Source organism: Canis lupus, chromosome 21 (assembly GCF_048164855.1).
Source record: "Canis lupus baileyi chromosome 21, mCanLup2.hap1, whole genome shotgun sequence".
In the NCBI taxonomy this organism is placed as follows: domain Eukaryota; kingdom Metazoa; phylum Chordata; class Mammalia; order Carnivora; family Canidae; genus Canis; species Canis lupus.
Window position 1 is genome coordinate 32,942,887 of NC_132858.1, and position 14,581 is coordinate 32,957,467.

Here is a 14,581-nt window from a genome sequence, read left to right on the forward strand (position 1 = left end):
ATTATAGCAAAGTTATACCACTTATAGTATATTTATGATGATTAAAATTATATCTAACTAGATTTCTGTGTGGTTTAAATATACTTCTCTATGTTAAAACACAATATATTTTATTTAATCCTTGAGGCAAATTTATGGATTATTTCCATTTCATTGATAAGGATATTGGCACTTCAAAAAAGATTAATAATTAGCATAATGAGTCGTAGCATCTAGATTTCATAATCCATAAATAATAGTTTATCACATCTACCTTAAAGTACAGATGGCAGGAATATTCTGGATCACAGTAAAGCCATATGGTCTCTGGAGACCAATTTCAGAGGTACAATTCCTGCTAGGGAACTTTTGAAAAGACTGCAGACACTGAAATCAGTGGGGCCAGGAGCCAACTATCCCTACTTAGGCTTAACCTGTAGATGAACTTCTTGGAAATGTCTGCTTTAATGATGTTATCCTTCCTTCTGTTTTGGATCCTAAGAATTTCTCAGGAACAGAAATTATATTCAATAAAAAGTCTGTGTAAATGTATCTAGAGAATGATCATAGATCATGAATATTAAAGTGGAACATATTTTATATAACTGGCATATTTTTATTATTTAATTTAATAGATAAAGTTTATTTCTGTTAAAAAAGTTATATAGTTGGTTTTGTAGCTTTCCTTGCTAAGGAAAATTCCCTTTCCAACATGCATGTATATAAAAAAGTAGTGGTAATTATTGAATAAGTATAATACTTATTATTTATTATTGACTAAATATTTTATCTTCCCAATGACTACCTTTTGGATTTAAAGCCATTTAATTCATTTATTCATGAGAGACATAGAGAGAGGCAGAGACAAAGGCAGAGGGAGAAGCAGGCTTTCCATGGGGAGCCGGATGCAGGACTTGATCCTAGGACCCCAGGATCATGCCCTGAGCCAAAGACAGATGCTCAACCACTGAGCCACCCAGGTGTCCCATTATAGTTCTTATACATCTAAATCTACTCAAAACAAGAGGCACCTGGCTGACTCAGTCAAAGTCTGACTCTTGATTTTAGCTCAGGTCATGATCTCAAGGTTGTGAAATGGAGCCCCAGGTCAGGCTCCATGCTGGGCATGGAATCTGCTTTAAGATTCTTTCCCTCTTCCTCTGCCCCCATCTCCCACATATGCACTTGCTCTCACAAACAAACAAACAAAAACAAAAAAACCCTACTCAAAGAGTTCATTAATATGAAAAGAAGGCATTGTTAATATACTCAAACTTAAAAGTCCTTATAGATGTAAATCCTTTTTTGAACTTATCTTTCAGTCTTTCACTGAGGTTTCTCTTTGATTATTTGATTTTGTTTTACTTTCCAATTAATAGTCATTTACTTGCAGTGATATTTTGTTTCTTTTATTGCAGAGAAAGATAAAATTCTAGTATGATATAATATGGCTGAAATAATAGTTAAATCTAAGGCAGGACTAATACATTATAATCAGTGCAGCAAATTATATTTGCTTTATTCATAGAACATTCAGTAACGGAGACCAGGTTTACATTTCTTTTGTATCTTCCTACAATGTACAATGTTAAAAATGCTTTCTGATATACTAGTTTTTATGATGTTTATTATATGTAATTAGTACTATATTCTCTTGAAGAGCCAAGGACTTTAAGTGATTCTCAACTTTGAAATAACTATGGAAAATAAGGAGATTCAAACAGGCCAGGAAACTAAGTTTGAATGATTACAATGGCAGAAGAATTGGGACTGAAGTTCAGAGGCTGAATTTATAAAAATAAATGAATTCCAAGTAACAGTATATAGAGAATGAAAAGGAAAATGACTTTTAAAAATCTGGATAATCCCCTGCATTATGCTCAACAAGGGAAAACAAAGAAACTGGAGCAAGTATCCATGTTCACAGTGATAGGATAATAGAATCATACCATGTTAGGAATAGAAAGGTCCTTATAGAATAACTAATTTGGAACCTCTTAACGTGACTATGACATAATGTCAGTGATCCCTAAAGATTGCTTATAAAACATGCATATGCTTAGCTTAGTTTTCTTGAGGAAAGAATCTATAGCTTTGCTGGAAAATGAAAGAGGATTCTGTTGTAAAAGAAGTTAAAAAATGTGAGCTACAAAGAAGGTTGACCAAACAACCTGACCAAGCAAGACACAACATACAGAATACAAAAATCTTTTAAATTGCTGTAGTGTGTAAAAAGGCCTGTTTCTCCCCTCCCCCGACTATAGCAGTGGTTCTTTTCCTGCCACCAGGCATGTATGTCTCCAAATCATCCTGCACATTGCTGTCAGATTCATCATAATATTGCACCTCTTTGATGCTATTGTTCTCCAGCTAAAATTATCACTGTATCACTGACACCTTCTGAATACACATTAAAATGCTTATTTTGGCAGAGAAAACTTTCCACAGCTTGGTTCCAAATGTATTTTTTAGCCTTATCTCTTAATGTATGTATATATTCTTCATTGTCTAAATTCAGCTTTGTTATTTATCAACTATGAATCTATTTTTAAGGGGATTTTATTAATGCTGTTTCTCCTAGATAGAATAATCTGCCTCCCTGCTTTCTCTGCCCTCTCCCTATAGTGTCCTCTGACCCTCTGCCACCCACAACCAGAGCACACAAATATACACACATGCATACTCACAGATATACTCATCTTGCACCAAAATACATTTTTTAGGTATGAAATCAAATAAAGCCTTTCTTCCTATGCTGAAACAGAAAATTAACCCCATTTTGAAACTCCTATGGCTTCCAGTTTCTAATATTTCAGGGTATATCTCACATACTACGTATGCTAAACCCATTTTTTAACATGTAGTAGTTAAAAACATGGATTTGGGAAAGAGTTCTGTTATAAAATCTTATTCAATTACTAATCAGCTTTATGACTTTAAGTATTGTGTGTAAATATCTCAGTTTCTCATCTGTAAAGCTGGCATAATAATAGTTAGGGTTAATTGAAGATTAAAATGAAATAATATACTTCAAGTACTAGGACATCATTAATATTTAGTATACGTTCATTGTTAAGTGAAGTAACCTCCAGATAGCTTTATAAGCATTTAATGTTGTATGTATATAGTGTATTATTGTTAAACATAATTTTTGTCATAATTTCTTTTATGCTCCTTGAGTTAGACATTTTACCTTCACATTTCAAACATACTTCTTGGTCAAGTTCAATATGTATTTATCACATTAATTAATATTTATATTAGTGTTTCATAAAAGTTTTCATAAAATTTACATAAATTAGAAGGTATCTAAAATAGATATAAATATGAAATGCCAGTAAGAAATTATGTATTTTTATAAGTAGAAAATTATATCTGGCGAGTCAAAACAGTTCTTCTAGTTTGCCTGTATCCAGCAATTACCTAAAGTAATTTCTGTTGAGTACAAAATGGTGAAGTGGAACATTTACACTGGAATGACAGGAAACACAGGAGAGAGATTACATTGGTCAGAAAGATTTTTGTCTGCAAAGGAACATTCTGGTAATTTTACTCTCTTCATTGATGTCTCTATTAAGAGGGGTAAGATTTACTAATAAGGCCCAAAGAAAATTATTAAAGTGGAAAAGGGATATAAAAACAAAACGACAAAACTATTTGTCATTAGGTTTTATTTTTTATCATTTATAGTAAGATTAAACCCATATTTGAAATATATAACAAGTATTAGTAATAAATAGTATGACAAAACATGAAAAAGTTAAAGGGTATATTTCCTAAAACTCACTTTAAAACTTGCTTTAGGGGCACCCGGGGGCTCAGTGGTTGAGCATCTGCCTTCAGCCCAGGGTGTGATCCTGGGGACCCGGGATCAAGTCCCACGTCGGGCTCCCTGCATGGAGCCTGCTCCTCCCTCTGCCTGTGTCTCTGCCTCTCTCTCTATGTCTCTCATGAATAAATAAATAAAACCTTAAAAAAATTTTTAAAACTTCCTTTAATATTTGAATTTTATAGTCTGCTTCTACCACAAAATTGTGTTCATTTGGGTCGTATCCTTAAATTCAGCCCGTAGAGTCCAGGGTTTATGTCCTTTCTATTCCTGAGATACAGTTTTTCTATAAAGCTTTTTTAACTCAGTCACACATTCACTCATTTATTCACTCATTCTTTCACTGAGCTGTAACTCAATTCTAGTATTTAGTATTTGAAAAAAAAATACATAGTGAATAAGATTTTTCCCTCAACTCAAAATAATTTAATAGGGAAAAAGAATATATGAAACATGGAATATCAAAGTTGAAGGTGACAAATGACACTAAGAGGGTAGGAATAGATTGCTATGCAAGTTCCAGGGAGAAATTATCTTTTTCTGCTGGGGAAAATCAATGAACATTAAATGGATTGTGTATCATGACCTAAACTTTAAATAATGAGTCAAATGTGTACCTGTGTAGATTAAAGTGAGTCAAATGGGAGAAAAATGACACATAGGAATATTCGGGACATGTATTTATTCATCTGCACTGCCATTAAATGGTACTTAGTATAACCCTGATTTATAAAAATAAAAAAACCTAAACTATTGTTTTTAGTGTAATCCCCTCTTGTAGATTTCATGGACTTTTTTTTTTTTTTTTTTTTTTTTTTTACTATGACTGAGGTGTGATGACAAGTCTTCTTTCCTTGGAGACCTTTCTGATTTCCAATTTTATTCTTTGCTGTTAAGGGAATGGGATTCAGGATCTAGAGCTGCACCTATGAAGTCCTATATTCACAAGCCTCATGGGATTGTTGAGCACCTGAAATGTAGCTAGTGTAACTGAGGAGTGGGATTTTTAGTTTTAATTAATTGAATAGCCGCATGTGGCTCATGACTATAATATTACACAACATAGATCTAGTCACCTTTTTAGGGAAAGTAAATTCCGGATGAATTTGATCCACAAAAGCATCTCCTTTGGGCAAAATACAGTATGCCACAATATTTCCTGTGAGATCCTATTACATCCCGTCTTTGCTGAAGCCAATACAGTCATTGCCTGTGTAGTATTGTTAATTAGGATATGCGCAAAGGAAGCTAATAAATTATATCTGCAGGAATCTCTTAAGACTTCTCCTAGGAAGAGACTTTTAATTTACTCTTCAAGGAAAGGAAGTTCAATCTGGGGTTGAGGGAGGAGGATAGGTGAGGGGAAAAGAAAGAAGTTTCAGGCAGAGATGAGGAAAACTGTAGTGTGACCAGGGAATCCTTGATAATTCAACATAACTGGCAAACAAGGGGTCTCTTGGGAAGAACAAGAGAGGAGAAAGAGCAATTAGGAAAAAAATAGAATGATATACGTTTTTAATTACTGTCCAAGTATTGGTTTGGCCTAATTTTATTTGATTTCCCACCCAAAATGGCAATCCTGTCATATATGGGTAGGATTTTCTTTTCTTTTCTTTTTTCTTTCTTTTTTACAAACATCATTTATGTTTTAATCATTAAATAAAACAACTACAATTACAACTTTGTTACCTAAATTTATTACTTGGGGAAGATTGAGATTTAGGAAATTTATTGCCATGATGTCACCAATGGTTTATAATTCATAAGACTTTGGATTAGACATTAGCACAGTTATTATTTCCTCTAATGCCTTACCTCACCACAGTCTAATAACATTCAGGAAATCCAAAAGACAAAGGGGAAAGAGTGGTCTTGAAAGCTAAAAATAGTTGCTGAAAACTGATGCAATCATGTAATAAAATATGGCCCAATAACTTATATGATATGCTCACAGTATCTGCTAAAGCAATTAGAATCCATACAGATAGATTTTTTTTTTGTTCACGGATTTCTAAAAATGAAAATTACTTCAGCCCACGTAGTCTTTGAAAGCTATGAAGTTTAATTGTGTACGTTGGTCTTAGGATTTCTGTGGTCTTATTACTTGCACATGTGATATATTCAACACTCTTAAAACAGAACATCATTGAGTAGCAGTCAGATTTCAAAAGGCCTCTTAGCCCAGCCAGAAGGTTGTCTACGTGATATGTTACATATGACAACATTGAATAGTAACATTCGGTTCTATTAACAGAGTTGTTTTTTTTTACAATGGGCTAATATCTTCACACATCTGATAGGTCTCACTCACAAGATAACAAAAACAGCAATGTAGGTGTTTCTTCATATCAATCACATTGAATTTATCAGACATATTAAAAGGATAGTCTGTTTTATTTGAGAAATTTTACACATACTGTAATTAGTGATATTTTTCAAGAAAACTTTTGAACTAGACTGTGGTCTGGCTAATAGGTAAGAAAAATTTTCAGTGCATCTTGGGAGTCTATGGCATTTAGATATATTTTAAACACCCATTCTAATTTCCACTGATGAAAATACAGGCAAGCATTTCCACTGTGGCACAGGAGATACTGATCAGTGTAGGAAAGGATGATTTTACTGTACAACTTTAAACAACAGAAAAATTAAATTAATAAATTTTGTTAGAGCATACCTTTCAGAAAGTTTTAGGAATTGTCTGAGGCTCAGAATTAATAAAAAACAGAGCCAGGGACACTCATTTCTGTCTGATAGCAACACGTTTGCACCCCATTACTGTATGTAGTGGGTATAAACTTTGCGCTATAAACATTTGTGTGTAAGAAATGTCTTTTGTCTCCCTATTCAAAAATAAAATTATGTTTATTCCAGGCTCCCTTGTCAGTAGGCTGGGAAAGAAATCCAATGTTTTACCTTTTAATAGGGTTACAGAAGAAAACAGAATTACACAATAGATACCCAGAAATCTGGGTAATAGTTACATTTAAAGGAAAAAAGGGAAAGTGAAAGGCCAGCTTTGAACACATTATCTGACACCATGGCAAAGGGTAGATTTTCATCTCCTTTTAAACCATAACTAACATGCTTAACCTCTCTGCTATGAAGTTTAATCCTTGACCTTGTAAATCAAATATTAAACATGAGGTTAGGAGAACTTCTTATCTACCTTGGCGTTGTCTCATTAACTTGGACACATGATCCCACACATCACATGTCTCATACTTTGTCGGGTACCTCCTCTATCTTTTGCCAGTTTTGTAGAATGTGTTATAAGGACAAGAAATTTATAATAATACCTAGAAAAATATTTTCGACTACACCATCACTTCTCCCTGCTTCTTCTTTATTATGAGAAATAATCACATATACAAATTTTAATAGCATTTTCTGTGATTTGTAGCAATAGAGTGTATATCTTTTACTGAGTGTATTTCTTTTGGATTACTACCTAATTTTTGTCAAAATATATCTAAATAATACTGAAGCGATTTTTCTGTGCTTCTTCCTGGCATATGTCAAGCTTCATATTATAATTTTAATACCCAAGTGCCTATGATAAATTTATATTTGTAAACAAGTTTATAATTTGGGTACTTACAAAACTAACTTAAAGTAATAGTTCTTTCAGATTATGCTAGGGAAGTTTATGATAATGATAGCAATATGTGTTAAACTTTCTTTTTTTAAAAGATTTATTTATTTACTTATGAGAGACACAGAGAGAGGCAGAGACAAGGCAGAGGGGGAAGCAGGCTCCCTGCCGGGAGCCGAATGCGGGACTCAATCCTGGGACCGGGATCATGCCCTGGGCCAAAGGCAGATGCTCAACCACTGAGCCACCCAGGTGTCCCTGTGTTGAACTTTCATATTCTTTTGTTATAGTGATTATGCGAGTGATATAAAGTAAAAATAAATTGTGTTCATTTTTTATTTTGCAGCTTAAAAATGCTTTATTCCAATTCTTTAATCCTTATAATAAATCCTTATAATAAACATGTGAGGTTAAATATCCTATTGGCATTGACTTTCAGAGGCCTAGGGCTCAGAGAGATTAATTGGTGACCCAAGAAGCAGAGCTGATCATTGGCCCAAATGGGCCTGACTTTTGACTCACTGCCCTTCCCACTACAACTTAGCACAATTCTGAGAAACTTCATAAATTTCTGTGCTCTGTGAATTTCAGAACTCAGCTAAAGGGCCATCATTGCTAGGGGAAGGCTAATTACCAATACAGAATCACTGCAAGGAAAGGATAAAATCAGGAATTCACACTCTCAGTAATAAAGAGAGAAAATGTTTTTGGTTTGCTTCCTTTTGCGCTCTTCTTCCTTAACTCAAATGAAATTTAAGATTCATAATTTGAAACTCTGCCATTAGCTCCATCAGAAATATTAAATGTCAAATAAAGTGATCCTTACTGGCCATAAAATGAACAACCTTTATTATTCTAAGGAGATAGAAAATACTTTATGTGAGTAGTAGAGAAATTGCCAAAAAAGCTATTTTATTTCAGTCTGTGGACAAGTTAATGTGCTACTGAAAAAAGCATATATATTCTGACCTAATTAATTCCCAGAGAATATGGTTCTAAAAAGAGTGCTCAGAAATTACCCTTCTCTCGGTTTACTCCACTGTCATTTGGACAGTAGCTTGGTGCGTTCTGAGAACAGGATCTCAGTCATGAGTTAGTTACTTCTTTATTAAGGCTTCTGTTGCAGTGCTTTCTGGAATACTTTCTACCTTGGTACGTAGGCATCTTTCTGCGTGTAGTTGGATGTTCACTCCAGTTCCTGGGTCCTTGAGCCTCAACTGAGCAGATTTCCTCTGATAAAATTGTGTCACCTCTGTGCTGTTGTTCTGATGACACTACCTCTAGGCGCACCCCTGCTAACATACAGTTTGTTATCTCACACCTACAGAAATTGAGAAAGATAGTTTCAGGACTCTTCCACCTTCTAATGTGAGTGATTTATATGCTTGAGAAGCATATAAACAGAAAAATGTACAAATGAAGGAATGGGGAAGTGACTGCTATGACTATTTAGCATTTCCTTCTGGGAAGTACATACAGAAAAGTATGATATAGTACATTTTGTTCTAGATCTAATATAGCAGATTGCTATTTTTTCCTCTATGTGAAGGAAGAAGGAGTCATTTAAATTTAAAATTCTCTCCTTTCAAGAGCCATTAGGGGCGTGCTTGGCATACCTATGTGATAAGATGATCACTCTATTCTTATCATGACATGTCTTATTCCTTAGAGCTCATTTATACATTGTTACTTAAAACATGCTCAATGTTACCAAAAATCACTGAGCTAAGTAGATACTTGGCTGGTAAGAGTTGGTTTTAATCCATCTAAGTTATTTTGCTATCTCTAAAGTTCACACAAATAATTCCTCTTGATAGTGGATGCATGTACTCAACCTCTCTTTGATTAACAGGTATGTTAACATAGCTCTTATTGTAAATAAATTCAGTCCTTCTTTTTCTTTTCTACAGGATAACATTTTTAAGCTGGAGGACTCACATTTTGAAAATGGCCGTGGGAAGAGTCCATATGACCCTAAACTGCTGACGGCATCTCTTTTAATAGGTATGTGGTCAACGATCAGTTAAACAGTGAATTTTCTAAGGATAACAACCAGACTGCGTGTACCTTTTTTATATACCAAGATTTTCCACTATTAATCACAAACTATTTCAGGAGGATGTCAGTTGAAATATTTTCAAATATTTTTAAAATAAAGAAAAACACTAAATGCTGCTTTGATTTTTACAGTGTCTAGTCTGTGATTCTTTTTAATCAAGGTGGTTTAAAAAGTGTCTTTAAAGTTGTCTACTCAATAACTACACATCCCCACTAGAACTTTAAAATTTATATTCTGAGAGAAAATGGTTTTGGTTTTCATTTTATGAAAGAGGTGTTTCCAGGGGGCATTTCAACAAGTTGGAAGGAAAGAATGAGATTCAGTCTATCTTGTTCATTATAGTTCCAAGATTTGTCACACTCTCAGCGTTTGGACAACTTAATCAGCACGATCAGTTTTAATGGTCATACAATTGGCAGAGACCCTATCGTGTTACCTTGAATTAATGAAGGACCTCTGTATTTATCTTTTATTTTTTTTAACTTTAGTTCTCTTTTTTTTAATGTAACAAAACATTTAATGTATTTCCTCTACACTTTCCTCTAACCACCTTCTTTTCGGTTCATCTTCTTTTCCTTCAACAATGTGGCTGGGTAGGGAAATGCTTAGTTATCATTCAAAGGGATGGAAATAGGAAGACCGAAGTAAGCAGAAGAAGAAAACTTTAGTCTCTGTTGAAAGATAAAGAATTGTTTCCACATGCTTTTTTTTGAAGGTTTTGTTTATTTATTCATGAGAGACAGAGAGAAAGAGAGAGAGAGAGAGAGAGAGGCAGAGACACAGGCAGAGGGAGAAGCAGGCTCCATGCAGGGAGCCCGATGGGGGACTCAATCCCGGGACCCCGGGATCACGCCCTGAGCTGGAAGGCAGATGCTTAACCGCTGAGCCATCTAGGTGTCCCATTTCCACATACTTTTAATCACCTTTAGACTATATTAAATAAACACACAAACAAAAAGTGATACATCATTAAACAATTTTTCTTTTTTTCTTTTACTTTTGGGCATACCAGTAGCCGGAAACAAAAGATTCTGGGCCATTACCCTATTCCCGAATATGTTTTTCTATGTGATCATGTAGAAATTATATAACTTTTGTTTCCTTTGCTTTTTCTTTGTTTCCCTTTCTAGAAAATACAGAAAGTCATTATTTGATAATAAAAATAGTAGTGAAGCTTATCAAGTGTAAAATTTCTAATTGAATTTTGAATGAGAAATCTAGATTTTTGAAAAGGAAATGCAGGTTATTATCTGATGTGTTTTAAGTTCATTTTTACCAGTCTTTTGTTACAGAACGACTCTTTCTACTTAACAGAATAAACTCTAGTCATAGTGACTACAGCATTAAGTTTGAAGATATATTCTTTCCAGGATTCTTTAGTGTTTACTTTACCAGTGTGTCTCACCGATGTCTTTTCTATTAAGAATAAGAACATTATAACATGAATTATCTCCTGTATAGCTTTTCAGATGTAGACAATTTCAGTCCATTTGATCCATTTATAGAGCATTTTAACAAAAGTTTTAAAACCTGAAGGGATGCAGCAAATGTAGCACACTTATAATTTTCCTATTCACAGATGGCCTAGTGATTACATGTGGATGACTTTCTTAAGTGCACACACAGAAATGTGAAGGTTGTCTTAAACCAAGGGGAGGAGCTCTACCTTGCTCAAACTTGCAGCCTTATTTAAATTGCATATTTTAAAAAAATAGATATTCCTCCAAAAGCAGTATGTTAAATTCTACCTAAAGCAGCTTTTAATTTGTGGTATGTTTCTCAGTGGGGATTTGCTTGATTATTTATTTTAATATTCCATTGAGAAAGGATGATGACAAGTAAGTATTACATAGTTCATATGGTATGCAACCACACAAAGTCCACAAAGACTATGAAACTCCATCGTTTTGGTTTTATTTAGAACTTCTTTGAAAAAGCTGTATAGGTTTGTGAAAAGGAAAATGAATGAAGGAAGTTTCATGAGTCAAGAAGAATATGTGTGGCTAAAAAGACAAGCACCTTTTACATGGAAGTCCACACTTTACTTACCCGATACAGTAAAATAATCAAGTAACTTTTAGAGGTATTTGGTGCTTCTGGACAAGGAAAATTATTCAAGTCAACATAAATTAATTCCTGAATCCTCTGAAGAGCAAGCTACAGAAAAATGAAAAAGCCATGCTAGACCTTGTAAAATCCCTCAAAATATCTATAAATTCTTCCCCTCATAGGACACTTAGTTCCCCTTGTTGGGTATTTCTTGGCATTTTTCTCTTGTGTCACTTTAAAAAGAACTGAAATTTTTTTTAACACAATTATTTTCTATACCACTTCCAAAACTTTTACATAGAAGGGTAGCACCTGTCTCTAAAATACACAGGTTGTACATTGCATATTAGAGAATGGTTATTGGAAAAGCCTGTCTGCCCAAGAGATTTTGCGTGTATTCTCCTCATTTCAGCACATAAGAGAAATTGTCAAGTTATTTCTGGGCTGTTTTCTTCCCCAATACTGGTAAATAAAATTTCATGTTTGACTCAAACCACCTATCAACCGGTTAGATGAATCTTGACAACAGATACTTTTTATATCATCAGTCTTTCTATTACGTAGTTTCAACCAGTAATAAACTTTAAAACCCAGATGACAGCTTAAAAATTAGTTTATGAAATTTTTCAGGGCTTGCTATAACTTCTTTTCAAAATGCCATGGTTTTTTATCATTAGTATCTTTAATAGACTGCTTTTTAGAGCAGTTTTAGGTTTACAGTAAAATTAATGAGAAGGCATCAGAGATATCACATATCCTCCACACACACCCACTCATATAGACTCCTCCATTATCCACTTCCTCCACCAGAATGGTACATTTTTACAAGTGATGAACCAACACTGACACATCATTATAACTCACTGGTATAAGGAGGGCACTTGGAGGGCACTCGTTGTGACGAATACTGGGGATTATATGTTAGTGATGAATCACTAAACTCTATTCCTGAAACCAATATTACACTATATGTTAACTAACTGGAATTTAAACAAAGTGCCACGTGTTGTTAAGCTGATGACCACAGGAAATATGGATTCTTCCCTGAGCAATGCATAGCTACAAATTAAGTCTCCAAATCCTATAACCTGTCCTAAGTTTGTAAATCGTCTTAGTAAAGTAAATTTTTCAAATCTCCTTTAATAAAAATCATTGTCAATGTTAAATTATTACAGTATTTATTTTTAAGTATGTCTTATTTCATCCACCTATAAATATTTTAATTTTAGTGACTTTGTTTAAAAATTCTTTATTAAAAATAGCAGTTTCTCCCCTACTCAGAACAAATGCCAGATGTGGACATAAGAATAAAATCTTATATTTTCCACACCAATTAAGTGTCATCTCACATTTTCATGATCTGTAAAGAGTAGTCAACTTGAAAGTACTTTTATTTCCTCGTTGCAGTCTTCCCTAGGCATTGTAGTGCTAATAATTTAGAAATAACCCATCACTAAGTAATACTGAAATCCATTCCAGGGGTCTAGGACTCTTAGCGATGGTCTGTTTCCCCAAGCTAGAACTCTGCCTTGCCTCAGGAAAAAAATATAATTTGACATTAGAATATGCTCTCACTTGGTATTAGATGAAATGAGGTACTCCCTAAATTAATTAACTATAATTGAAAATATTATTTGAGCCTCCCAGAGCCTCAGTTTCTTTATATGTAAAATGACATGGCCATGCTAATTCCACTAGTTTGTTGTGAGAGTTAAATAAGAATTTAATAATGTAGCACATTTGGGTACTTACATATTTCTAGAATGTATGAAGAAGTAGAAACCAAGAAGAGAAAGTAATAATAGTGGTTGCTATAAAGGAATCTGAGAGACAGATTTAGATTTGGTACCTTATAAATTTCATATTTTAAATCTTGTACCATGTGCACATATAAGCTACTAAAAGAAGTTAGTTTTAAAAGGACAAAATAAGTAACAAAGCCAGCACATTACATTTATTGGTACAGAGAAGATGCTCAATAGATGTGAAAATCCAAAATTATCCCTACACCCGCCCACTCTCAAAAAAATGGATTTCATCCATGCCCTGCATATGTGTGTTTGTGTGTATCTGTGTGCAAGAGAAAGAGAGACAAGAATTTATTTTTCCTCTGTTTCTAATTACTCTCTACTCTGTGAGTGGAATTTACTTAAGGTGTTAACAACATAATGACTTGTCCTTAGGTTTGTTTGATTTTTGCTCAACATCCATGTCACACGTTACACCTGTGTTAGTAATGCTGTGATTTCATCAGGAAATGTTTTTTTTTCACCTTCTACTTCTTCTCACCACACCCTTCTTAGGAATTGTAATCCAACACATTAACTGATCTAAGCCACATTTTTACTTCATTTTGAGCTGTGAACATAAAGTCCAGAAGTACATATGACCTTTTGTTTTTAGCACAGGCTTCTCGGATCATTCTGCCGTGGTGGAAATGCGGCTCACTAGACTCTTTGTTCACCTCAGCAAGGAATGGTTTCCTCAGAGATGAACCAACACTGGGTATTATATGTTAGTGATGAATCACAGTTAAGAAAGAATGGCAGGATGCTCAAACAGCCACTTTCATATTTGACAATTTTTTAGATTGTTAGTTTCATCTGTCAGCACTAATTTTTCTTAGTCTGATGTATTATTTTTGAGACATCAAACTTGACATATTGTGTCTTTTGTGGAGAGACTAAAACCTTTGTTGGACAGAGTATCCCCAACCACTTTTTGATACATATAACAATTCCTTGAGTATATTATTGTACCATCAATTTAATAAAATTGGACAAATGTCATATTTTCTTTCACTAGTAGCTTAGTACATTTGGAAAACCTCAAAAGTATGCATTTTAACCAAAATGCATCTGAATCATTGTAGGATAACATTTACCTAATACACTGCTTCAGGTTTCAAGAAGACATATATTAAGGGTCAGAAAACTGGAAAATTAACACTATGCCCAAGAATCAACATATAATTTGATAACTTCATAAATGACCTAGAAACTACAAAAGAAGTTTGGCAAGTAGACTTTTTTGTTAAACATATTTGTTCTCCAAAATAAGCCAACTGAGA

General features: G+C 33.9%; 1 protein-coding gene across 17 annotated transcripts in view; it reads left to right on the forward strand.

Annotated features, from left to right (window-relative positions):
• Positions 1 to 14,581, forward strand: part of SEMA3A (semaphorin 3A) — a 454,397-nt gene that overhangs the window by 362,220 nt on the left and 77,596 nt on the right. For all 17 annotated transcript variants that reach the window (XM_072791326.1, XM_072791328.1, XM_072791327.1 and 14 more), the window contains one exon: positions 9,314 to 9,407. In XM_072791326.1, coding sequence (XP_072647427.1) covers positions 9,314 to 9,407 — 94 coding nt within the window. The remainder of the gene's footprint in view (positions 1 to 9,313; positions 9,408 to 14,581) is intronic.